General features: G+C 39.5%; 1 protein-coding gene across 5 annotated transcripts in view; it reads left to right on the top strand.

Annotated features, from left to right (window-relative positions):
- fbrsl1 (fibrosin-like 1) overlaps positions 1-27,534 on the top strand; it is a 441,460-nt gene that overhangs the window by 55,073 nt on the left and 358,853 nt on the right. For all 5 annotated transcript variants that reach the window (XM_078421922.1, XM_078421925.1, XM_078421924.1 and 2 more), the window contains exon 2: positions 4,367-4,567. In XM_078421922.1, coding sequence (XP_078278048.1) covers positions 4,451-4,567 — 117 coding nt within the window. In that variant the 5' untranslated portion in view covers positions 4,367-4,450. The remainder of the gene's footprint in view (positions 1-4,366; positions 4,568-27,534) is intronic.

The raw sequence follows: 27,534 nt of genomic DNA on the forward strand, positions 1-27,534 counted from the left end.
TGTCGCAGTTAAGAAAAGTGTTGATCTGCAAAACAATGTACAGCAATCATAGTGATTTATATTTAAATGATACTATTAATCAGTCACCTGAGTGTCTTCAAAAGTTTCTCTGCACTTCAGTCATCCTTTTAACTGTTATTTAATGGTCCAGCAGAATCATCACTTTGTAGTGGGTCTGGAAGCAGTAGGAATCGGGCAAGACGCCAGATAAGTATTAACAGTAATTTTAATGCAGCATCAGAACATCCACCCTCTCCAGTCTCCAGCACGAGTTCTCCCTAGCCCCTTCAGGCAAACCCTGTAGCACTAGTCCCCTCCCCAGCCCTGTCCAACCCGTGCCGAGGGGGATGACCCAGGGAGTGGCCCAATCCCCGGGCACTGCCACAACTTATTCATTTGTCCGTGATAATTTTCCAAAATGTACACTTTTTGCTATTGGTGATCTAAAATACAATATATTTAATAATATGCTTGTACTGAGCCTAAAAAATAAAACACATTTCTTAGCATTTCGTAGGAAACGTTTTTTAACAATGCCATATTGAGCTCAAATGCAATCCAGGAAAAGGAGAATAAATAATGAAAATTTAAAAAACTGCACATTCTGAAAAAACACTCAAGGCATATGGCACATTCTCTATATAATGGTGTTCATGGTGTCCAAAAATAAAATGTATTTTATCACAAAAAGCAAAAACAATTGTGTGCTGTGTATTATTTCTGTGTTGGTAAGCTAGTTCAGACATACTACAAACAACTTTGTTCAATACTTAAATAAAAAAAATTTAGGTAAAAATATAGGTTTCACTTGTGACAGTATAGAACAAACATGATCTACTTATTTTTGTTAACATCGAGTTCAACATCATGGTTCTCGAAATAAAGACAAAGAAGAACCAAAAGCATACTTGATGTTACAGTGATTGGTGCTCTGGTATTACATCCACTTTATTATTTTACGATGGATCCTTCCATTATGAGCACATAAAAAAATGATTTGCCTGGTCCCGCGCGTTACTGTTGTCTGTTCAATATGTCAAATTTTCAATATCACTATTTGATTGAAAACTATATTAACGATGTATAAAGAAGATAGTGGAAACAATATACTAACATGCCAAGTCATTATTTAGGTAAGTTTTCGTAACGGGAGCAAGTCCCATTTTCTTTGCATCGCGACATCAACATTGAGCTTGTGACTCATTTCCCCTGTCCGTCCTCTCCACCTCGTAACGAACGCAATTCTTTCCCGTCACAGAGCAAGAACATTCTGCAGAAGACTTTTCGCCACATTGTTTGGACGCTGTGCCTTCAGAAGTACCACAATTATAAGAATACCATAATGAGTTTAATGTAGTATTAGAAAAATTAATGTGAGGCAATCATTGTCTTTCCAAATAATAACGAAGTGCACGATATCACGAGCGGGACAATAAAGCTGACATGACTGTAAAAATGGGAATCGTGCAGAGTTGGTAAAATGCAAATTTTGAAAGCCTGCTTGGTAATAATTTCCCCTCTAGCAAAATGGACGATCCCAAGAGCCGAAGCTTTAGAGAAAGGTCGACGAGCTTTGTTTCTTCGTCTCTAAAATCTGTCCTCGGGTTCGCTCATTACTCTTTATAAGGTCCAAACGTAACGAGCGAATTGGAAAAATTTTCACGCATTTTTTTCTTCCTACACTCAGCCGCCATTGGATTTTTAGTTGTGAATGAAGAAGAAATGTTATTGCTCTAACTTTGATACAACTGAAATTCTGCCATTGTTTTTTGCCTCACTATGAGGTGAAAGTTTGTGTTCATTTTTCTGTCCAAAAAATGCTGAAAATATTAAAATTGATAATTTAAAGTAAATTGACGTATGAATTTTAAAAATTATTATCAGTTTGGAGGAGATGAAGTATAAAAACTGAACAGAAAACTAATTTATGTTGTTGCTCGGCATTAATAGTTGTATAAGACTTTTTTCCTCCTTGTGCCTGTTCATGGAGGTCGTCGATGTCCATCGATGATCACCTTCTGGGCCAAAAATAAAGAACACATTATCTAAATATAAGTGTTTTCTAAAACTTCATTATATTTCCTCAAACATTAACCCCCAAAATTGGGGAGAAACATTTCATATTTTTACAAAATAAGTAGTAATGTTCACCTGTATATAGAGAATGTGCCATATATAGGAGAAACGGAGTTAACATTTCAGGTTGAAGGTCCTTCAGAACTAGAATAAGGTATACCTTGTGTGATCAGCCAAGATTCAATTATGCCCCTCTTTGAGAAAGTATATTATTTGATCACGAAGGCCTTGGCTGATTAGAAACTTGTGATTGGGGGGTCGGTGCTGGAACTGTTGTTGTTTGTCATCTACATCAACGATTTGGCAGAGAATGTACAAGTTAGTATGTTTGCAGATGGCACTAAAATTGGTCGACAGTGAAGAATGTTATCAAGAATTACAGCATGATGTTGAATTAGCTGGGTGAGTGGGCTGAGAAAGCAAATGGAGTATAATTTGGACAATTGCAAGATGTTGCATTTAGAACAAAAGTATCAGTTGTCAATTATATTTTTGTTGCATCATTTCAAGTCTCATTTAAAACAAATCTTTTAACTTTCCTTGCAGTGTTGTGTATTGAAGAGTAATTTTAGTTCCAGTTAAGACAATTTCACAAGTGCAATCTCTAAACATGGATTTGTGAAAAAGAGAGATTATCTCTTAATTTGAGCTTTTGCCAGACTTTCCCTGCTAGGGATAGACACAAAATGCTGGAGTAACTCATCGGGACAGGCAGCATCTCTGGAGAGAAGGAATGAGTAACATTTCGGGTTAAGACCCTTCTTCAGACCCGAAACATCACCCATAGATTATAATTGGTTCATGACCTTTTCACTATTTTCCAGGAGCTGTAATTGTTTAACACTTCTCCACAAATAGAATATATACATTGTCAAAAAAATTATGTTTGCCAACTGAGTGAAGCTTTAGAAATTCATTATAACCTGCCTCCTTGACATTTGGAATGCTATGGTCCTTCTTTAGGCTACAGGTTGTCTAATCTTTGTATGCAATATTCTGTGAGTGGTTAAGACCTTATTTACATGGAATCTCCTCTGTTTATTGAAGTTGCTGATAGGCCAACTTTTGATTTCTTTGTATTTATAGTGTTCTTGGCTACTTGTAAGAGTTTTTTCTTGTGCATGCAATCTCTTGGGAGAAATGGTTAATCTTCAGTAACGTTTGGTTCTGACCTTTGAAGTAGACCTTATGATCAGGTGGGCAATAATGTAAGTAAATGCTGGGATGAAAGTTAATTAATCAGTTATCAACTGCAGTTCCTTCCTACACATAATAACATGGTTGTGGTTTTGTGATTACTCACTGTTTCAAACAGTGAGTGGCGCATGGTTGAATTTTCATGTTTAGTGTTCTGCCTATGACTGGGATTCTTGGAATAATTTGTAGGTAATAAGATTACTTTGTCAACATTTTACTAAATGTAAATTGGGAAATAAATTTTTTGAAATGATAAAGTTAGTGCACAAGAACCAAACATGTGTTGCAGTATCTGACCTGACGGTATAGTTTTGTAATTTGAAGCATTTATTTACAGCCTTCTGAATATTTATCTCAATGATAAGAATGTCTATTCGACTCGATATGCTTATTAATGAAACAATAAGCTACATTTATCAACAATTTTTAATTTGTTTTTGTGATCAATCAACTTCTAATTTAATCAAATGATAACTAAAAAAGATCAAACCCACATATGTTAAAAATTAAATGTATTATTAATGTAATATGCACTCAAAATGCACCAAACGCTTATGTTGCAAGAAAATGACATTGATACCCATGGCCATTGAAATATAGTTTAGCGATGCTATTGGCTGCTGTATATCAAATAATTGTCCCTGTTGTTGCTATGACCACCTATCTGCTTGAGGCCTGACCGACTAATTTAGTTGATAAGTGATATATTTTTAAATATAATAATCTTTGTTCTAATAAAACTGAATTTAAAATTGAAGAATGTAAAAATTAAAATCAAAAAATGTGAAAATGCAGATATAAATTTTTTAGAGGTGCCAGTACACTATAAAAAAAAAAAGCACAGACAGTCGTCATTATTGCTCAAGTAGGCCAAACTATCTGCAGCCATTGGTAAATATAGAATCCAGTGGTATTGATTTCTCATCATGAAGTAGTTGATTGTGACATCTAAGTTTATGCTTCAGGATTGAAATTAAAGATTGTTGGTGCTTGTAATCCCACCCAACTAAGTATAAAGTTTAAGAAAACTCAATTACACTTTTTTAATAACGAACAAGAAAAATAGCTTACATTTTTTTTTGTATTACTGCAGAAGGAACTTGCACTGAGACCACAAGAACGAAATGAAAAATGGGAAAAACAAGTAGGGAAGAAATCACGGCAGGTGGAGAATGGCATGTTGGCTGAGCCAAGTGAAAATGGACATGAAAATGGAAATGGTACCTTGGAGCGAGGGCAAGATCAGGGAAGAGATCGAACCAAGAGAAAAGTTCCATTGAAGAACTCTGCACAGGTCTGTGACGTGTTCCCATTTAATCTGTATGCATGTGGTAGTTGCATTCCTGTTATATCAAAGTTTGCACAGGATGCATGATCTGCATTAGTGAATTTCATACCTTCACCTGCACCCTTTGAACACGATTTCTCTATGTTCAGTCCAATTGTATTGAAGGACCAACTTTCACAATAACTTGATTGATTTTTATTTGTTGGGCATTTATCCATTCTGAAATTGTAACCATTAAACCTGATGTCAGGGATGTAAGTGAAAATTTGAAAATTTCCAAGACAAACCAGTCTTCTATTGGACTCGTTAATGGCCTGCTTTTATATTCATCCGTGCATGGCACAACTTGCTTAACTTTGTAACTTGCAGTCAGGGACCATTTTATGGTGCATTTTGTACAAAGGAGCTTTGTGCATATTTCTTTTTCAAGGTGTAGTACAATAGATGAACTATAACAAATCAAGGGAAACACAATTATACAATTACTATATTAGTATTTGATCTATTTGAATTCCAGTGTAGTTTTAATGTTTGATTTGGATTTTGTACTTTCCCTTGCGACAGATTATGTGCACCAATCTGAAAATCTGTTAACCACATGCTGCAACTATCTGTGTTTGAGACAGCACATTGCAAAAAATCAATGGAAAGCCTCACAGGCAGTGTAATATACAGGCTGGCTTAAACATTATCACCATTATCTCTATCAACACATTCTTGTGAGCCTCGGCAGTTAGATTAGATATTCAGATACAGATTCAGAAAGTGTACCATGATAGGATTCTGGATTTGAATTGAGTGTAATAAGTAATTGATGAATCGTATGAAGGTTGACATGTTAAACGTAGTGGTAATTTAATGAAGGACAAGATTTCATTCATTTCTGAAAGATTCATTCAGAATATTATGGTACATTACAGTAAATTATTGTTATTGAATTGGGGACATTAAACCATCTAGGTATTTTCTTCCCTTTGTCAAAGGGTTAAAACAACTAATTTTATTACAATGAAAAAGCAAACTACTGGAGGAACTCGGCAAGTCAAGTAGCATCTACATTGCGAAATGGGTAGTCGAGGTGACTGTTGGAGGTGCCATGATGATGAATGATGAAGACTGAATATTTGTGTTTACATTCAGCATAAGTGCAGTGCAGAGTGCCAGAGTTCCTCACAAAAGTAGTGCAGTGACAATGAGGTAGTATTTACAGTAGTGATGGACATAGAATTACATTCTACTGACCTCTGGACTTAAAAAATCATGTATGATAAAATATGGGCTGCCATTTTAAACAATATTTTCAAAATAATAAATTTGTTTAAAAGGGATCGAGCAGTACAGGTGCATAGTTCCTTGAAGGTCGAGTCGCAAATAGATATGGTGGTCAAAAAGGCTTTTGGCATTTTGGCCTTCATCAGTCAGAGTATTGAGTGCAGAAGTTGGGAGGTCATGTTGTAGTTGTATAAGACGTTGGTGAGATCGCATTTAGAATATTGTGTTCAGTCCTGGGCATCATGTTATAGGAAAGGTATTGTCAAGCTTGAAAGTGTTCAGAAAAGATTTACGAGGATGTTGCCAGGACTAGAGGGTGTGAGCTATAGAGAGAGGTTGAGAAGGATGGGTCTCTATTCCATGGAGCGCATGAGAAGTGTGGCGACCCCAGCACGGACACCTGCGGAACTCCACTATTCACTGGCAGCCAACCAGAAAAAACCCTCTTTGTCTTCTGCCAACCTGCTATCCATGCTAGTTAGTATCTGCCAATTGATACCGTAAGCTCTCATCTTTTTAAGCAGTCTAACATGTGACTCTCCTTTATCTGTCCTGCTGTTTACTCTGTAATGACAACTTCAATCTTTTCCAGTAAACTCTTTTCTAATTGCCATTACTATACAGAGAGTCGGAGTGATCTTGACACACGCCCCAAACAGAGAGATCTTCAAGACGTTTTTACCAATTTAATTAGTTGTTTATTGAAGTAGTTGTGCAAACAAGGAGATGAACATACCAGGCTGTACTTATTTTGCATACAAGTCATAGCTGGCTGCTCTGTTCCTCCCGTCTGCTCTGTTCCTCCCGTCTGCTCTGTTCCTCCCGTCTGCTCTGTTCCTCCCGTCTGCTCTGTTCCTCCCGTCTGCTCTGTTCCTCCCGTCTGCTCTGTTCCTCCCGTCTGCTCTGTTCCTCCCGTCTGCTCACATCTCTCGTTGCAGATATGTTAAGAACTATATACTCTCCTGGCTCCCTGTGTCTGACTCCTCCCAGTCCCTGTATCCACATATATGCCACCTTGTTCTGGCTCCTCCCAGTCCGTTATGCCCATATATATATTCACCTAACAACAGCCCCCAAGTGTCCAAAATAATACGGCAAGATATATCTAGACAAAATAATATAATATGCTAACAGCAGCCAGTCCAAACACAAATGGCTCCTACATATTCCTTCAAAGAATTCCAGCAAATCTGTCAAGTAAGACCTCCACTTCACAAAGCCTTGCTGACTTTGGCCTATTTTCTTGTTATGTAAATTTTAGGATTAAATCCGATGCAATGATGTTCTTGGTTAATGAAAACATTTTATATGAAAAAAGCAAGCTCAAAGATTTGAGGAAGCTAGAGAGAAGCTGTAGGGAATGGAAGTTTTTGAAGTGGACGCAAAGTGAGATGATTTAAAAAAAAAAAAAATGCTGGAAATACACAGCAGGTCAAGTATCATTTGTGGGGAGAAAAACAGGTAATCCTTCAGGTTGAAGCTCTTTCACCAGAATAAATGATTGAATTTTATAGAAAGAATTTTTAAATAAAATTAAAATAAAAGAAACCAGGAATCAAGGGCCTGGGCTATAGGGAACATTTGAGCAGGCTAGGATTCTATTCCTTGGAGTGCAGGAGGATGAGGGGTGATCTTCTAGAAGTGTACAAAATCATGAGAGGAATTGATCGGGTAGACGCACAGATTCTCTTGCCTAAAGTTGGGGAATCAAGAACCAGAGGACATAGGTTTAAGACGAGGGGGGGGGGGGGGGGGAAAGATTTAATAGGAACCTGAAGGGAAACCTTTTCACACAAAGGGTGGTGGATGTATGGAATGAGCTGCGAGAGGTGGGAGTTGAGACAGGTACTATCGCCATGTTTAAGAACATTTGGACGGATAGGACAAGTTTAGAGGGATATGGGCCAAACGCAGGCAGGTGGGACTAGTACAGATGGGACACGTAGGTCGGTGTGGGCAAGTTGGGCCGAAGGGCCCGTTTCCACTCTGCATGACACTGTCTCTATGACTCTAAAACCAAGATTAGAATGGATAATATAGAAAATGTGCATTCAGATATGAAAGTTTATCTTTTATTCTGCTTCCTTTTACTCACATTCATCAGATTTCCTGAAGGTACTGTATTAATTACATGCAAACAACTAGCCCCCTCATACCTTTTCCATGACTATCCTGTGCTATTAAGCTAGTGGATAAGTAGTAACAACCAAGCTGTCACACGTTTTCTCAATGGGTTTGAAGATAAGATAAATTAATTTTCTCCTTCATTTTATACCACATTAATGTTGCAACTAATCTACATATCTGAACTGCAGTAATAAAGATGCTCTCTACGTCTAAGCAGTATGATTAAAATGTTATATATTAACGTTAATGTCAGATTCAAAACAAATCAGTGCGGTGAGCAATTTTCACAGACTAGGCAACAGTTTAAGGGTCAAGTCTCAAAATGCCATTTGGGTTTTTTACTACTAATTTGGTGCTATTGGGCAAAGATTGGTTAAAATTGCTCTTTACCTATGACTTAACAGATTCAGGTATAGGTTTCCTCATAATGATAATCTCGGTGAGAATTCCAGCACCAGAGGCAATTTGTGCAATATTATTTCTTGCATCAATGAAATTCTAATGGCCACATGGCCTGTGTGCTGTAGCAGGATAGTACATTTTGTGTGTACACTTTATAGTGGATGTGGAAAACCAAGAATATAGTTTAAATGCATGTAATTGACTTCCTGTATTGAGACAGACTAACTTTCATTTCTGTATGTGTAGGATAGAATTACAGATGCTGATTTAAATCAAAGGTAGACACAAAATGCTGGAGTAACTCAGCGGGACAGGAAAGAATATTTACATAGCATGGAACCTAATTTAGATTTATATTTCTGTGATGATCTGCTGTGACAAGGAAGTTATGTTTTTCTTTGCTAACTGATTCCAACTTAATAGGGTTAGAGATGAAGGCGAAAGTTGTGGATGTACAATACCTCCCCAATAGGCACTGAGTTTAGGGAATTTGTAGAAGATGTTCCTATTTCTTTTCTCCACTGAGACCATTTGTATATATTTTATAAGCAACTGCAGCAGAAATTCTATTCAAAGTCTTCTGGTTAGTTAGCATATTGTTCTCTAAAGCACTATAATGCAGCAAGGAGGTAAAATGTAATGGGGATTTAAATCATTTAGCCCAGTGTTCTACCACCAATGTTTCACTAAACTTGTGTGATAAATGGTAGTGTCTATGCATCTGTGGAGTAATGGAATGGTTCTAACCTTTGTGCCTCTGCAGTAGAGAGCTTCCCTGTTTCTGACTGCTATTCTTTAAATTTTGTTGTAAGTACTCGTCTGTGAACATCATTTAAGAATTTTCTCTACTCCATGACCTTTTGATAACTAGCAGCATGTATTGTCAAGCTTCACCTTGTGGTGATTCATCTTGATGTTAAAAGTTATCTATGACTGTAGAAATCAAAGAGAAAATATTGCTGAAAGAAAAAGAAAATTGACCATAATTTTGGCAGAGGCTGATATTTCAACATTTATATTTTGACTTCTATTCTCGCACCAGACCTTTGCAGTTCCTTGGCCCCAAGCTAAGTAAAGTCATTAAGTGAATAATAATTGATTTGGTTCCTCATTTTCTTGTAATAATGTAATGATAACCAGATAGTAGCTGGAATGAATTTTTGAGCACTGGTGCTTTACACTCGATTTGTGTCAATTACCTGCATTAACACCAAAAGGGAAAGGAAAAATAAAGTTTCACAGTCAGAATGTCACTTATGATACTGCCAAAGAGCATTTTAATCAGTTTTTTCACATTGTTTCAGAGACCAATTATTTACAAAAACAATAGAAATTCAATTTACTTATCCTGCCAGTGAATAGAAAAAAAAGTAGGAGCAAGAGGATAATCCACCCTTTGAGCATGCTACACCTTTCAACACAATCATGGGCTAATTCTTAATCTCAATAGGCTTGCTGTACCTTTCCTTTTTACACCTTGTTTCAAGAAATCTATCTATTTCTTACATTCAGCACATGGTCTCTGCAGCCTTCTGTAGTCAGAATAGCTCCCTCTGAGTGAAGTGTTTCTCCTCACCTCATCCCAAATATCACGGGACTCTGATCTCTGAACCCAGGTCACCAGTCCCTCCCCATCCTGCAGTCAGGGGAAACTGGGAAGTTGACTTTCAGAATTTTATGTATTTCAGTAAGAGATCTTTCTCCTGGAGTCTGGTGATTACCAGAATAGTTGATCCGATCTCTCCTCATACCACAGTCCGGTCATCCCATGAATCTATTGCATTTCTCCATGACAGATCTAACTTTTTTTTTGGTAAGATGACCAAAACCTTACACACTACTGCAGTTCTTGTTTCGCCAAAACCTTGTATGATTGTAGTAAAATGTGGTTGCTGCAGAACACGAACCTCTTGCAATGTTCTATTAGCTGCTTTCAATGGATGCTGCATCTGCATGTTTGCTTTCAATAACTGGTGTCTAAGATGCTTAGTACATCAACTTTTCACTATCTATTACAATTTAATGAAAGCTATGTCTTTTTATTTTTCCCACTCAAGTGGGCCCAAGTACTGATCCCCAAGGTATCCCTCAAGCAAAGTCTACGACCCTGAAAGAGATCCATTTGTTTTTACTGTTTTCTTTCTGTCAACTAATTTTTATACACTGCCATTATATTGGTCCCAATCGAAAGTGTTTTAATATTGCATACTCTCTCTCTCACACAAGACTATTTCAGCCCTTTGAAATTCACTTGTTCTCCCTTACCCATGTTTATCAAACACTAATTTATTTTCATGAATTCACTTTGATTTTGGTTAATCACATGGATGTTTTTTTAAAAACTATTGTAATTGAATCAAGCATGTTCCCTGCTACTCTTGTTGGGCTAACCTGTAGGTCTGTTTTCTCTCCCTCGTTTTTAAAATGCATTTGTCACCTATCAAACTGTAGGAATAGTACCAGAATCAATAGATTATCCCAGAACCCAAATGCTTGGTGTGGATGGAGATACGAAAGACTGCAGATGCTGGAATCTTGAACAAGACACAGTGCTGGAGAACTCTGGGATAGGTATCATCTGTGGAGGAAATGGACAGCAGAAGTTTTGGGTCGATGAAGATGGATGAAGGCTTTCAATCAGATATGCCCCCTATCCATTCCCTCCCCAGATGCTCTCTGACCAACGGAGTTCCTCCTCCAGCGCTTTATTTTCTCAAGATTTCAGAATCTGCAGACTCTTGTGCTTTTTGACTTGGAGTAGGTGCAAATTATCCTTGACAGTGGGGGATCAAATGAAAATAATTCTATGCCTTGTACGCACCCCCTCCCTCTACTCCCCCCTCCCGCCCCGCCCCTCCCAACTCCCCTCCCCCTCCCTCTTCCCCCTTCCTATCCCGCCTCCCCTTCCCGCCATCTCCTTCTCCCGCTCCTCCCTCTCCTCCCCTTGCCTTTTCTTCCTTTTTTGCTGCCACCCCCTTCCCTTTTTCGCTTGCCCCCCCCCTTTTTACCCCCTGTACTGATTTTGCAATAAAATTGCTTATTCAGTCTTATTTAAATGACTTTGCTTTACTTCTGTGGTTTGACTTCATGTGAACCTCATTATGATGCTACACCATAATATACTTCACACCAATAATTGGATGTAGATCTAGTATGTCATTTTCCTGCCCACGAGATCAATATTTCACACATGAAAACTAAACTGGGCTGAAATAAGGCTCTGTTTTCCCAAATTAGAAACTTGATATAGTGCCCTACTGCCATTTGTTGTTTTGATCATATGTGATGACCACTAGATCTGAATATGTCTAAAAGAAATCAGTAATCCATTTTAATTGTCATTCACTTCATTTTTAATTCATGGTGTTGGGGAGGAACTGTTCAGTGAAATTACAAACTTAGTTCCAAAGCAGATGTAGTGAGGGATGGTGCAAATTGAAGACCTTCAATCATCATTGATGACTCACCCTGGAGATTACAGGAGTTATTTTCACTGCTGCATGCATACATTAGTTGTAAATTTATTACATTGTTCTGGCAGGTCTACAGATTAACTTGTGAATGAAATGCATCAATGAATGCAATATATTTACATAATCATTGCATTTGACCTTGCAGCAGGCCACCAACTGTAACAGTGGTTGTTGTGATTAGAGATGTGTTTCTGTCATGATTTCCTAAGCACTTGGTAACCACAGACTCTGTTTTCTGTCATGTAAGCTGCGGAACAGCATTTACTCAGAATACATTGTTAAATATAGGGAGGAATGAACTGGGATTTGAGATATAATGTTAAGCATTGAATAAACGGGGAAAATCTCATCCTACATTCTGATGATTTTCTTTAAGTCACGGAAATTTACGTTCCATTTCAGCATCTATACTCTTTTGTGTCTAAAATAAATGTAAGATGTTTCATAGCAATGAAATACTGTGGTCAAATCAAAATAATATTTCCTTTTTCCCCCACTCACCTATCCCAAAGGTACAGAGTGACACCCAAAAGCTTTATTTAAGTTAACCTTGCTGGTGACTTTTGTCAAGATGTCCAGTCATTGCCAAATACAATACCTTATTTACCTCAAATTTACAAGCATACACATATAACATATAAGCAAACCCCCATGCTTTGTTTTACTACACTAGCAAGTGCGCTTAAAAGGCAACCTCTTGGTTGGACAGCACATCATTACTTCCCGCGTACCATCTAAATCCAAGTTCTTAACTTCTCTCTAAGTAAAGTGGATGAAATTTAGAAAAAGATTATTACCAGAAGTTATTACCAAAACTTAAGTTTGCACTCACACAAAAAGAAGAGAAAATGAACAGTCCTTGTCTCTTATCATTTTTCAAAATCCTGTGTATTTTGGGTTCATTCCTGCCAGTAGGAAGATAACAAATGTGACCCATGATTTAAGAAAGGAGGGAGATAGAAAATAAGAACTACCACTCTGTTAACCAAATAACAGGAGTTGGGGAAAAAATTGAATTTGAGATGTAGGATGTAAAACAGAACACCTAGAAAACAATAATAGAACTGAGCAGAGTTAAAACAGGATTAATAAAGTAAAATCTTGTTTGAGTAGTCTTTGGAGTGCTTTGGGGATGTGACTTGTCATTGAGATTAGGGGGAACCAGTGGATAATGGTGTACAAGATAAGTGCATATGCAATCAGAAAATACTTGCTAGACTTGAGAAATGTTTAATGGACAGTAAGCTCAGAGGGAGTGAACAGATCTTTCTAGGTTGGCAGGCTGTGACAAATGATGTTTGCATATAGTATTAGTCTCAGTATGTTTAAAAAATATATAGTCACATATGCAATAGAAACACCAAAGAATAATCTGACTTGTTCCTGAGATAGTAGGAGATAGTCACATGGAGAGAGAATGTGTTAACTAATCCAGTAATTGCTGTAGGATAGAATAATGAGAAGTAATCTCATACAAAATTCTTGGGCTCCTAAGTGTGGATATTTCCCCTTGCTGAGGAATCTAGAACAAGGGTTTGCAGCCTCGGAGATCTTAGGTTGGGCACTTGACTGAGATGAGAGATGTCTTTATTCAGGCAGTGGTAAATGTTTGTAATTCTCATTCCCAGAGATTTGTGAATTGAGTGTTCCAGTCATATCACACTGACCAGACTTCCATCTCACAGACAAGACTTCCCACCATTGATTCCATCTACACTTCATGCGGCCTCAGAAAAGTATCTTACATAATCAAAGACTTGTCCCACCCCGGTCATTCCCTCTTCGCCGCTCCCATCTGGCAGAAGGCACGGAAGCATGAATGCATGCACCATCAGACTTGGGAACAGCTTTTTTTCTCTCTGTTATCAGGTTTCTGAATGGTCCTTCCATAGGCTAGAGAACTGTCCGATTCACCTATCCTAATAATTTTTATGTTTTGCTTAGTTTCTGATCTCTGCCGCACTTGCTTTCAAGATGAGGCCTTCTAATTTAGGACATCTTAAATGTCTTCATTTTGCAGAAAAGATGGCTTCTGCCTTACTATGGTTGAAAGAGCTCTCTTGTATTTTGTCTGTTTCTCAGACTTCAGCTCTCATACCTCATCTGCCAAATAGAACCAGGAGAGCTCCCTTGGTTCTTGCCTTCCCACTGCCTCTGTGACTCCCTGGTTCACTCATTCTTTGCCACCCACCCCTCCTTGCCCCTAACCCATTTCACAGGAGATGCAACACTTGTTCCTACAGCCTCTCTGTCACCATCATTCAGGGACCAAAACATCCCTACCAGATGAGGTAAAGACACAGGTCCTCACTCCCTTTTGTTTTAATACTCCCCCTCTACCTCTCATCACCCACCATAGTGGTACAGCGGTAGAGTTACTGCTGCCTTACAGCACCAAAGACCCGGGTTCGATCCTGACTGCAGGGTGCTGAGTATGTACATTCCCCCTGTGACCGTGTGGGTTTTCTCCGGGTGCTCTGTTTCCCTCCCACATTCCAAAGACATGCAGATCTGTACCTGGAGAATTCAATGCCCAACTTGGCTCGCACCTATTTCTCCCCTCCCCCTCCCCTTCCACCTACATTTCTTCCTCTATTTGCAATTCACAACTCTTCTATCTGAATTCAACCTTTTATTGATGCTGCCTGACCCACTGAGTTCCTCCAGTGCTTTTTTCTTAGCTGAATATGTTTGTTGTTTATTGAATTATTTGATCACCTTGCAGTGGAAATAGATTATCTCGTATTTAGTATGTTGCTGTAATATTCGAAAGCTTATTTACAAAGGTGATATGATACTACTGAGCACATATTTGTAAATTATGGTCTTTTGTCCGGTCACAGATTATTTGAATTGAGTTAGCGCTTACTGATGTTGACTGACTTTGTACTCCATCTGAAGCTACAAACTGAAGGATTAGTAAGACTAGCAATATAAACGGAAAATACTGGAAACATACAGCAGGTCAACCTGCACTAATGAAAAGAGAAACAGTTAACGTTTCAATCATCTGAAATGTCTTTAATGTTAACTCTTTCTATTTTATGCTGCATGATCTGTTGAGCATTTTCTGTTTTTATTTCACATTTCCAGCATCTGTACTTGTTTCATTTTTCATTTAACACCAACAAGCCTTATGTTGACTAAAAGCTACTTTCAACTTCTAATTATTAATGTTAAGGATTTGTAAACTGTAGTATAGGCCAGTCTATGACGAGGGGATTGAAGGCTTTGTGGCCAAGTTTGCGGATGTTACGAAAATAGGTGGAAGGGCAGGTAGTGTAGAGAGATCAGAAACTGAGGAGGTTGTGCATGTGGAACTGATTCATAACCTCTCTTGATGACAAAATGAATTCGATACCGGTGAATGAGAAAATGTAATTTCATACTGATGTTCAAGATGAGGAGGTAGGCAGGAGAGATGGTGAACAGTACAAAAAGAAGAAAATTCTACCTGCTTTGTATATCAATTCACAAAAATATGTTGTCATCATCACTCTACCTAGTTTCAACTTCTGATTATTAATGGTAAGGATTGGTAAACTGTTATATGGGCCAGTCTATGACTTAACAAAATCTTAATATGGTTTGAAATTTTACATGTAGGAAAGAACTGCAGATGCTGGTTTAAATCGAAGGTCGGCACAAAATGCTGGAATAACTCAGCGGGTCAGGCAGCATCCCATTCCTTCTCTCCAGAGATGCTGCCTGACCCGCTGAGTTACTCTAGCATTTTGTGTCTACCTTTGAAATTTTACATAGCTATTTGTAATGTATGGTGAAATAGTTTGTAGAAGAATATTTGATGGAGATCCTTTGAAAGAATTTATAGCCCTTTTGTTTCTGATGGCAGACATTTTGCTAAGATAAATTGCCGATAGCTTTCATTCTCTTCCATCCATTAATCTCAAAAGCAAAATATATTGGCATTTACCTTTAATCCAAAGTAAGATGGAATGATCAAATGCTTTTCCATGTTCACTGATCATGCGCTCACTTGTCTCTTACGATGACTGAAGCGAATGTTCAAGAAGAGAAGAATGTGACTTATCAATAATTTGTCCATATTATGGTCATGTAATATGTAACATTATAGTCATTTGCAAAAACTGCTTCAATCCTGCTGTTAAGGCAGTTTTACCCAGTTTCTTTTTGCAAATGGCATTTGGTAGTTTTGCTGAAATCACAAGAGAATTGGTTTAATGCATTTCCCTTAGTGCTAAAGTCCAGCTCTACTTTATAAAAATGACACAATTCTTGTGACATCAACTTTAAACTATTCTACTGTCCACTAATGCCACAAATCAATTTGTGGAATGTGTCATTTTGGAGAAAAAAAAGAAGGAATTTGCTCCCATAAAAGTAAAACGACTTGAAAGTGACTGTTGTAAAAATGGAATCTGACAACATTTGGAATCACCAATCACAGTTCACCTGGAGTTGGGTCAATTTCTGCAATCAAATTTGAGGATCAGAGATTTCACAAATACAGTGGCTTGAGGCAAGTGAGCACATGTTAAACCATCAAAGGTAATTGAATGAATAGCCAGATTATTTCTAAAACAGCAAAATCCCAGAAGATGCTGAAACTTCTAGCTTTGGGCTTTACTATTGGCTGAGTCAGTGTTTGACAACGCATATTAATCGTTTCTCGTGTAATGTGAGTGTAGTACTTACTGTGCAGCCAGTGTACCCAAATGAAACACATGAGAGTGTCAAATAGTAACCTTATTGGCTTCTGTGATGCAAAAGTGCCCCCTAATGGACAGTTTGCCAATAGCTTGGGATTGTCGCAAGGAATTGAATTTCAAACATATGGTTTCTTCATAAATGAATCTCGGCTACATGCCAAGCCTTCTGTTTAAAATAAAATTTGTTTAATTTCTGCTTAGCTCTAAAATGTAAACTAAATTTGAAAATAGCATTTAATTAAATACTAGAATAAAATATTGCAATTTATCATGAGTGGGTTTTGTGTAAAAAAAAATATTCCAATGTTCAAACTGCCATTCATTTGGAAGAAATAATTTGAATTTAATTCAGTAACTCTGTACCATAGAATGCTAGCCAGAATGCTGTACCATAGTTGCTCCTCGGTCCTCAACATTTTAGCAAATTACAACATTAATTGGGTAATTATAACATTTCAACTGTACATTTTGAAAGAAAATTTCAGTTTTAGAATTTGTTCATTCACATTAAACGACCACACATATTGTGTAGAGTTTATATGGAGAATTATATGGTATCAACATTCTATTGATCATCAGTAGACCAGAATTAGTACAAACTAGCAGCAGCACTTCCTCCCGTAACCATCAGCGCAGGGACACCTCAAGGCTGTGTACTCAGCCCCCTGCTCTACTCACTCTATACCCATGATTGGGTGACTGGACACATTTCGATCCCCATTGTTAAATTCGCCGATGACACCACCGTTGTTGGACAAATTATTGATAATGATGAGTTGGAGAACAGGAGGTAGATCGATCATCTGTTAAATGGTGCCGGAACAACAATCTTGTTCCCATCGTCAGTAAGGCCAAGGAGCTGATTGTCCTCTTTAGAAAAGGAAGACGAAGCATCCACAAACCTGTCTTCATCAACGGGTCGGTGAAGGAGAGAGTCAACAACCTCAAGTTCCTGGGCATGCTTCTTAGGCCCCCCTCGGTCATGGCTGACCATGGGCAATGCATCCTAGTTGGCTGCTTACTCCAAACCTCGGCTAAAGCAGCGTCGCTTGTGGCTGAAGAGACCAATGTGGGAGTGACAGTCTCTGTCGCAAAGATCACATTTGTGTGTGGTCTCTGGTCTGTTGAAGTTGCCGTGCTCCTTTCTGTGTGCCCGCTTGTCTACCACTGCGTTCATCAGTTTCTCTTCCCCCGTTTTGAGATGTTGGTTCAGGGTACCTCCACCTCGTACGGTCAGCTGCAAGGCTCTCCCAGGACTCCACATCGATGTCGAGCGCCTTCAAATCTCTCTTGCAGACATCCATGTAACGTAGCTGGGGGCGGCCGATGGTTCTGCTCCCAGATGTCAGCTCTCCATAGAGGATGTCTTTTGGAATACGGCCCCAGCTACGTTACATGGATGTCTGCAAGAGAGATTTGAGTAGAGTGTACATACGCTGCCTGAGTAGAGTGTACATACTCGGAAGGCCAGCGTGAGACAGAATCTCGGCATTGGACACTGTCTTGCCAGGATATACCCAGGATACGGCGGATGCTTCTAAGGTGGAAGATATTGAGTCTTCTCTCCAGTCTGGCATATGTAGTCCATGCCTCACTGCCGTACAGCAGTGTGCTGTTGACACAGGTGTTGTAGACTGATATCTTTGTCTTCACTGTCAGCATTGGGTTGGTTCACACTCGAGTTGTGAGGCGAGCGAGAATTGTAGCTCCTTCCCGATCCTCTTGTCAATCTCCCTGTCCAAGGAGAGGTTGTCGGTGATGGTGGAGCCGAGGTACTTGAACTGATGGACGGCATCAAGTTCATAGTCGTAGATGGTGATGAAAGGCGGTGCCTCTGTATCCTGCCCCAGGACGTTCGTCTTCTTCAGGCAGTCCGAAGTCCTTGCAAGCCGGATAGAAGCGGTCCATCAGTGACTGTAGTTCCTGCTGGGTGTGGGACACAACTGCTGCGTCATCGGTGAACAACATGTCTCTGATGAGAGCTTCACGTACTTTTGTCTTAGTTCTGAGGTGGATGAGGTTGACGAGCCTGCCATTTGATCTAGTTTGCAGGTAGATCCCCTCTGTTACAGAGCGAAGAAAATCCCAAAGAGTGTGGGAGTGAGGATGCAGCCTTGTTTGACGCCACTACAGATGTCGAAGGGACACTGCTCGGTCCATCAAGGGTATTGACCTCCACACTATCGAAGGGATAGAAGGTATAGGAGTCTGAAAACTGTGACCTACAGGTTCAGGAGCAACAGCTTCTCAACAACCATGGGTCCGAAGAAGGGTCTCGAACCGAAACATCACCCATTCCTTCTCTCCCGAGATGCTGCCTGATCCGCTGATTTGCTCCAGCATTTTGTGTCTACCTTCGATTTAAACCAGCATCTGCCGTTTTTTTTCCTTCCCAACAACCATCAGGCGATTGAAGACTACAAACACCAAATACAAACTACGAAACGTCTTGGTTACACTAGGGACGTCGGGCTTTTATTTTGTTTTGTACTAATATTGTTTTTTATTATTTATCAATTTTTTTGTTTGTCATATTATATTAACTATTGAGTGTTGTGTTTACAGAGCTGATATTCTGCTGTATGTGAGAATTTCATTGTTCCGTTTCGGTACATATGACAATTAAATACTCTTGACTCTACACTATTTTTATGTCTTTTGAATAGTGCTACTGCTGATCAAAATGTTGATGTTCCAAATAGAATTTGAGAACTTTAGTGCTTTGCTATTGAAATTTTGTGTTATTTAAGTGCAGATTCAATCAGGATGGGACCGTATTATTTCATCATGTTATTCTTTAGTGCTTATCAGTTCTGCTTTAAGAGTATTATGGTGGTATTTCTGCATTACATCCGGCTTTAATTAGAAAAATGTTTTATTCATAATGTTCTGTATTAAATATGTTTCTTATGCAGATGATTATTCTTGATAGAATATCTTGAGTACTTTTAAAAGATGGAGAAAAACGAACAGTTCATACAACTGATTGAAGCAGTAACCTAACTTTAGAAAAAGTCAGGTTTGTTTAACACTGTTTGTGCCCAAACTACAACCCTCGAAACCTGGCTACTTGTCCTGGGAACCTCCTTTTTAACCTGTATGTCTCAATCAATTACTTAGTTATTTTGGAGGAAATTAGTTCTCAGATAGTTATGGGGAAAAAAAGCTTTATCTTTGAGGGGGGGGGGAGGGAGGAGGATTGGGGAAAGCCTAATTACAAAAGTATTAGGTAGGAATTGGAGAGACTACAATGACAGCAGTTGTTATGTGCATGTCTACATCAGACATGTGAGAGTAGTTTGAAGGCTAGCTCCTCAAAATTCGGGTTCCATGCTCCTGTGAGGCGAAAAAGTTTGGAACCTTGCTTGACGAAAGATATTGCAAGTTTAGTCAAAGAAAAAGGAAGCAAATATAAAGTTAGGAAACTGAAAGTGGGCAAGGCCTTTGATAAATATAAAGGAAGTAGGAGAGAACTGAAATGGGCAATCAAGAGGACAAAAAGGGTCATGAAATATCCTTGGTGAATAGGATTAAAGCGAATCTCAAGGCATTTTATATATTTATTAAAAACAAGAGGATAGCCACTTGTATGACCACGTTATGACAAAGAAGGGAATTTTTCCTTGGAGCCAGAGGAAGTAGGCAAGGTAGTAAACGAGTACATTGCTTTGGTATTCACAATGGAGAAGGACATAGAAGACAGCAAGATTAGCAAGATGAATGTTTGCATTCTGAGGCATGCTCATATCAAGGAGGAGAATGTGTTGTATCTCCTGAAGAGTGTGAGGGTGGAAAACCCAGGGCCTAATGGGATTTATCCCAGGTTATAGAGAGAGGCAAAAGAGGAGATAGCTGGGAACTTGACCGAGATCTTTGCATCTGTTTTTGACATGGTATCTTGGTAGATTGAATTCAAAATGGGCTTGGCCATGAAAGACAGATGGTAGTTGTGAAGGAGTGCTACTCTGATTGGATCTCTGATCTGTGACCAGTGCTTTCCTCTAAGCTGGAACCCCTGTTTGTGATAAATTATTTAGCTAAAATGTAGGTGGGCTAATTAGTAAATTCACAGATGCCACAAAAATCAGTGAAGTTGTGGATAGTGAAGAAGGTTGTCAAAGGATTTGGGAGGATATACAGCAGTTAGAAGTATGGGCAAGTAAATAGCAGATGGCCTTTAATCCGGAGAAGTGGGAGATTCAAATACAGATTAAGTTAATTTTTTTGTTATTTACACCAGGATGCAATAATATTTCTTGCTTTCATGGTGACTGATAATACAATTAATGATAAATAAAATTAGAACAGATCCAGTGGGCTTTAATTTTGTACAGGGCTTTGTCATTAGGATCTGAATCTTATTTATCAATTGCAATGTCAGTGAATTCACAAAAGATGGCGAGAACTCAAATGGTACATTTTAGCAAGCGATTTAATTCAAGAGCTATGTCATTTTATCGGGCCCTTTCCGGCATCCAATGCATAACAAAACAGGTACCCAACTTTAAACGTTTTGCTACTCTTTTGGGAGATGCGATGTTTTGGGAGGCCCAGCTGAATCAAACATTGGGCTTTTGCCTGCTGTTCTCATTCTTATCCCTGATCACAATTATTGTAACAAAATAAGTTTACTTTAATAATTTTGTCTTCCTTCTAATTTACCATGTCGTCCTAGGGAAAACATGGGCATCTTGCCATTAAAAAATACGTGCAGAGACATAGGTTATCTGAGGTATAAAACTTGAATATTCGTGTTAGAAAGAAAACTGCAAAACTAGAGAAATTGCTGTCCTGGCCACCCTCCAACACCTGACAGGTTATTTAATTGTTGGAGTATTACAGCAAAGTTTAATACGACGTTTCCCAACTTGCACACTCTTGGAGGGTTTCATTAAATAACAGTTGAGAATGAAGCTGGATGACATGGATCCCTTCCCTAAACAAGGGCATTGAACCAAATTGTTGCACTTTAGCTGAGATTGATTAACTAAACACAGGCGAGGCATTGAACAAGAATGTACGTGGCGCTGATGCTTAATGGATTAACTCGCTGAACTGCTGGCCAGGGAGAGAGATGAAACTGGATAAGCTTAGATGAGACAAAATCTATGCCGAGTCGGATGGTAATTGCAGGTGATCCACATGATTTATTGCTTTTTGCATTTTATTCCTTTGGTGAGATTCTCAATCATAGTTCAAAAAGCCATCTTCAGATTTTACTAAGAAGCAGAGGTGAGTTTAAATTGAGCAACAATAAAATTCAATCTAAACTGCTAAACAAACTGAAAATCTTTCAAGAAGGGTTTAGTGTTGATGGTTAAAAAGGTTGGCACAGACATGCTGGGCTGAAAGGCTCATTTCTGTGCTGTATTACTCTAACTCAGTGAAGGGTTCTTTGTGATATCTCTGTAAATGTGTTCCAAGACGTAACCAGAGGTAAGCTGATGCTCTGAAATGTAGTGAAAGATGAGGGGAATATAAACCCCTATTTGGATGAATTTAGTAATGAAGGCTATTGACACACTGGCCTTCATTAATAAGGAGACTGAGTATAGAAGTTGGGATGTTGCGTTGCAGTTCTGAGGGCCTGAGTTACAGGGAGAGGTTGGGTAAGCAAGGACTTTATTCCTTGGACTGCAGGAGGCTGAAGTGTGATCTCATAGAGGTGTATAAAACCATGAGGGGTAAAGATAGGATGAATCCACAGTGTCGTTTACCCAAAATACGGGAATTAAGAACCAGAGATCATAGTTTTCAGGTGAGAGGGGAAGATTTAATGTAATCCTCAGTGGCAACTTTGTCATGCAGAGGGGGTAGTTAAGGCAGGTGCTACAATAACTTTTAAATGCCATTTGGACAGGTACAGATGGAAAGGAAAGGTTTAGAGGGATATGGGCCAAAGGTGGGCAGGTAGGACTAGTATAGATGAGGCATCTTGGTCGGCATGGCCAAATTGGACTGAAGGGCCTGATTTTGTGCAGTATGACTCCACCTCTATCTCCACTTCAGCACCATTGATGCTGACTGAGGTGTGTATGCCATCTTGTTTCTTAAAGTCAGTCACTTGCTCCTTCATTTTGCTGACATTGAGGGAGAAATTGTTCCGTTGACACCATATTACCAAATGTCTCTATCTCCTTTCTGAACTCCGTCTCATCATTTAGATTTAGCCGATTATGCTGTTGTCTTCTGCAAACATGTAAATAGAGTTCGAGCAGAATTTGGCAGCACACAGTCAGAGTGTATTGGAAGTATCATAAGGAGCTAAGAATACATCCTTGCCAGGCACCAGTGTTGACAATTATCATGACAGATGTTTTGACACTTATCATTTCTGAGCGTGGTCTACGGGTCAGGAAGTTGAGAATCTAGAGGGGGAGGGTGGTGGAGGGGGTGCTGACTCCTAGATGCAGTAGTTAGAAATGAGTTGGGATTATGGTGTTGAAGGTGGAGGCAGAGTCAATAACTGGGAATAACTAGGGAGTTGCTGTCTGCTGTAGATCTATGGTAGGTAAACTGCAGTGGATCAAAACTGTCTGGAAGGCGTGATATAAATGTGCCCTATAACTGGCCTCTTGAAGCACTTTGTTAATGGTGGATGTTCAGGCACGCTACATTGCTTTTTTTAGCACCGGGATGATAGTGGTCGTCTTAAAGCCGGTGGTAACCTCAAAATAGAGTAGAGAGAAGTTAAAGATGTCCTGCGTTCAGAATTATGCTATTATAGAAAGAGTGCAGAAAGGATTTACTAGCAATTGCCAGGGCTAGAGGAACTACATTGTCGGGAGAGGTTTGGCTGGCTACGACTTTATTATTTGGAGTGACGGAATACTGAGGCGTATAAAATCATGAAGGGCATTTTATAGGTGAATGCAAACAGTTTTTTTCCCCCCAGGGTTAGGGAATCGAAGCTAAAGCCTCGCGGGCCGGCGATTCTCTATTCAAGAACTTGTAGGGTTAAGGTGAGAGGAGAAAGATTTAATAGGAACCTGAGGGGCATCCTTTTCCACACAGATGGTTGTATGTATATGGAGTGAGCTGTCAGAGGAAATAGTTGTAAGTGTGTTTTTAAAATGTGCTATTTTTGTGGAATTTTATTAAAGGAACCTACGATAATTTTGTTTATCCTATATTAATACAATAATTGCCAACATTTTGACAAACGCTGTGCAAGGATGAAGGCTTAATTTCTTCTTGGGTCTCAGTTGAACAATTATCAATGTTGAGGAAAGAATTTGCCAGATGTGACTTTTAAAGAGAACGAGCTGTAGAAAAAAGACCTGACTGGAAATTCATTCTGCCTTTAGTGCTAAACACCCTTTAGACTTCTCAGCACATTGTGTATTGCCCTTGAAATTCAAAATCAATGGAATGAATTTAGGAGACAGAGGACAAAGCACGGAGAGAAATATAAAGCTCATTCAGTACTATTGACTGGGAATAAATTTCTAGGCGAACGGCTTTTCTTTAATCAAGTGGTAAAGATTGATGTGGGGAATTGAATGATATTTTGTAGCAATGTTCCAATTTTGCAAAAGATAATTTTGGAAGGTCAGGTTCGGACTCTGCCTTCTTTTCTGCTTCTCAATTCAACCTGAGTTGTTGAGGCAGCAGATGCTAGGGATGGTGTGACTAGCAATGAGGACCGACCTGAGTGTTAGGTCATTATGGGCAGCAGTGATTGGTAGTCCTGGCAGTGTCTGACTATGGGAGATGAGAATGGTAAATACTGACCTGAAGTGATTCAGGAAGAAGAGATATCAGCAGCAAGATTTCTCTCTGCTTTGCTGTGCTGTGCTACTTTTGCTCTCTTGGATTTGAAAGATCAGGTTGTGCTCCGCAGTCCTGAAATGTGATGTTGGGCATAACAGTATAACAGTATAACAAAACTTTATTGTCATTCGGTATAAATACCGAACAAAATTTCAGCAGTCACAAGACACAGCAAAAAAGAAAAGAACACAGGACACACGACCCCAACACAAACATCCATCACAGTGACTCCAAACACCCCCTCACTGTGATGGAGGCAACAAAACTTCCCCTCTCTTCCCCCCCGCACCCACGGACAGGCAGCCCGACCCCTACCGAGGCAACCGACACGCACAGCCCCCGCAAGAGGATGGAAGGCCCCGTGGCCGAGCCGCCCCGGGCACCGAAACGTCCCGCGGCCGCACCGGGCGATGTTAAGTCCAGCGGCCGAGCCGCACCGGGCACTGAAACGTCCCGCGGCCGAGCCGCGCTGGCGATGTTAAGTCCAGCGGCCAAGCCGCACCGGGCACCGAAACGTCCCGCGGCCGAGCCGCACCGGGCACTGAAACGTCCCGCGGCCGAGCCGCACCGGGCACTGAAACGTTCCGCGGCCGAGCCGCGCTGGCGATGTTAAGTCCAGCGGCCAAGCTGCGCCGGGCACTGAAACGTCCCGCGGCCGCACCGGGCACTGAAACGTCCCGCGGCCGAGCCGCACCGGGCACTGAAACGTCCCGCGGCCGAGCCGCGTCGGCAATGCTAAGTCCAGCGGCCGAGCCGCACCGGACGATGGAAGGCCCCGCGGACGAGCTGCGCCCCGGGGAAGAGACCTAATAAAAGAAAGGTTTCCCCCGCCCCACCCCCCACACCCCACACCCCACACCCCCACCACACATACACAGCCAAAAACAGAAACAAAAACCATCCCAACACCAACACAAACAAAAAAAAGAAAAAAAGACAAACAGACTGCCAGAGAGCCGCAGCCGTTAGGCGCAGCCAACTCTTCCAACAACTCCTCACGTATGTCCTTAAAGAGCATCGAGTGATTCCACAGCCATGGGTCGCTGAACCGGAACATATTTGTTCTAGAATGTTGTGAGAGAGCATCCACTCTGAAATATATTACTACTTCTGTTACAATGTACTGACATGAGCATAAATCTTTCAATTTTTGAAAGGCTTACAAGATGGCCAATAAATCTGTCAGGCCTGGACAAAATATATTAGCCATTTAAAACAGGTTAAATATTTTCAGATTAGTCTGAAGAAGGGTCTCGACCCAAAACGTCACCCATTCCTTCTCTCCAGAGATGCTGCCTGTCCCGCTGAGTTACTCCAGCATTTTGTTTCTACCTTTGATTTAAACCAGCATATGCAGTTCTTTCCTACACAGGTTAAATATTTGAATGTTTTAAAAACTAAAGTTTGAGAGAACTCTTTTTCATTTTCATTTCTTATATGGAATAATAATAGTTTGCAGTGCCATGATCAAAACACAGTGGTTCTTTATTAAATTTGTTTTATATGGATTAAGTTTTACATAGTTTACATAGTTTTCATTTTTAAACCAGAAAGAGTGTCGTCTTTCCTTTCAAAAATATTAGCCCACATCAAACATAACAGGTCACCATTTTGTCTCAAGACTTTATGCCAATGGCATTTCCTAAACCTTTCTGGTTGGATCTGAATTTCTTCAGTGTAACAACTTGGGAAAAAGGCTATCGTAATGCTATAACTTTTGTGTGTATGTCCTGTATCAAAATTGTCGTTTTAAGTGACTTTACAAGTAGGTGCACAAGCAGAAAATTAAATAGAAAGATAAATACCGAGCCTGCAGTGCTAAATGGCATATAGCTATGTGGACCATTACGACAATGTGTTTGGCCATTCTGAGCAAAACGTTGGACTTCGCCTTCAAAAGTTAATGGATCTTGTTATTTATTTCCAAAACCGTTACCTATTATATGAGCTTCCTTCAATGTCTGCAAATTGTTTAAATGCAAACATTTGCTTTAGTTATTGGTTTTATAATAGTTTACATTCAGCTATTGTGAATGTGAATTTACATTTGTTTCCTTCAAAGGTGACAAACATCTGGAAGTAGTGCAAGTGCTAAATTAAGGACCATAACATCGACGATGCTTGATTTCACCTTAATTTTATATTATCAAATTTTCCAATGTTTCAGAAAATTTAGTCTGACCTACAAAAGTCAATATATCAAAATTAATTAGCGCAGAGACAACTAATCTTTACAAAGAATAAATAGGCCAAATATCAAAATAATTCCTTTATTGCATTGTTGAAATAAATGTGCTGCACCAGATTTAATAGAAAAGGATCAAAACCATCGATGAGCTCTGATTCAATAATAATGTTATTAATTGCCAAATAAATGTGTAAGATATACGCTTATTATTTGGTAATGATGTATGTACTGCACTTGGTTAATATTTAGTTACACTGAACTATATTGCCAATTTTTATTTGTCACATTTGATTTTATTTATTATTTACAAAAAATGTTTTTAGACAGAAAATTATTCCAATAATGCCGGTTTAGTACAGATTAATGAGGAGAGTGGGGGGCAGAGGAAGGGAGTGGGGGTGGGGAGAGGAGTGGAGGTGGAAGGAGGGGTGGGTGGGAGGGGAGGGGGGAGTGGAGGTGGGGGGAAAGGGGGCGGAGGGGAGAAACCGGGGAGTGGGGGTGGAGTGGGGGTGGGGGGAGGGGGTTGGGGGGAGTAAGGGCGGGGTGGGGGGGAAATGGACTGTTGTGATTTGCTGTTGAAGACCACTGGAACAAGTATGTCTTCAATGAAATTAGGTATGTGCAGTTTTAAATGAAACTTTCTTCATAACTTAGTGATGCATTTTATGACCATTGTTCTTTTATTCAATACCAAGAGAATAGGGATGTGTAAGGAAAAAGCAAAATAGAAAAAAAACTAAACAATTTTTTCTTTTGTCTTGTAAAAAGTATTTCTGTTCAATAACCTTTCTGTAAATAGCAGAATATACTTATGATAGACCTGACGTTGTACATGTAGTCCAAGAACTACAGACTGTTGGAAATAATAGTCGTTTTTCACACATGAGCAACGCATATGCGCATTTAGCGTACATACTTTTTTTTTGCTGAAAAGTTGCATTCTGTAAATGTAAAATGTTGAATTTTGGACATCAAAATTATGAATTTGTAAAATCAAATGTTAGGAGGGAGGTCTGTGTGCCTGATCTGCAGAACAAGATGTATGCT

The sequence above is a fragment of the Rhinoraja longicauda genome, chromosome 25, assembly GCF_053455715.1.
Source record: "Rhinoraja longicauda isolate Sanriku21f chromosome 25, sRhiLon1.1, whole genome shotgun sequence".
NCBI lineage: Eukaryota > Metazoa > Chordata > Chondrichthyes > Rajiformes > Arhynchobatidae > Rhinoraja > Rhinoraja longicauda.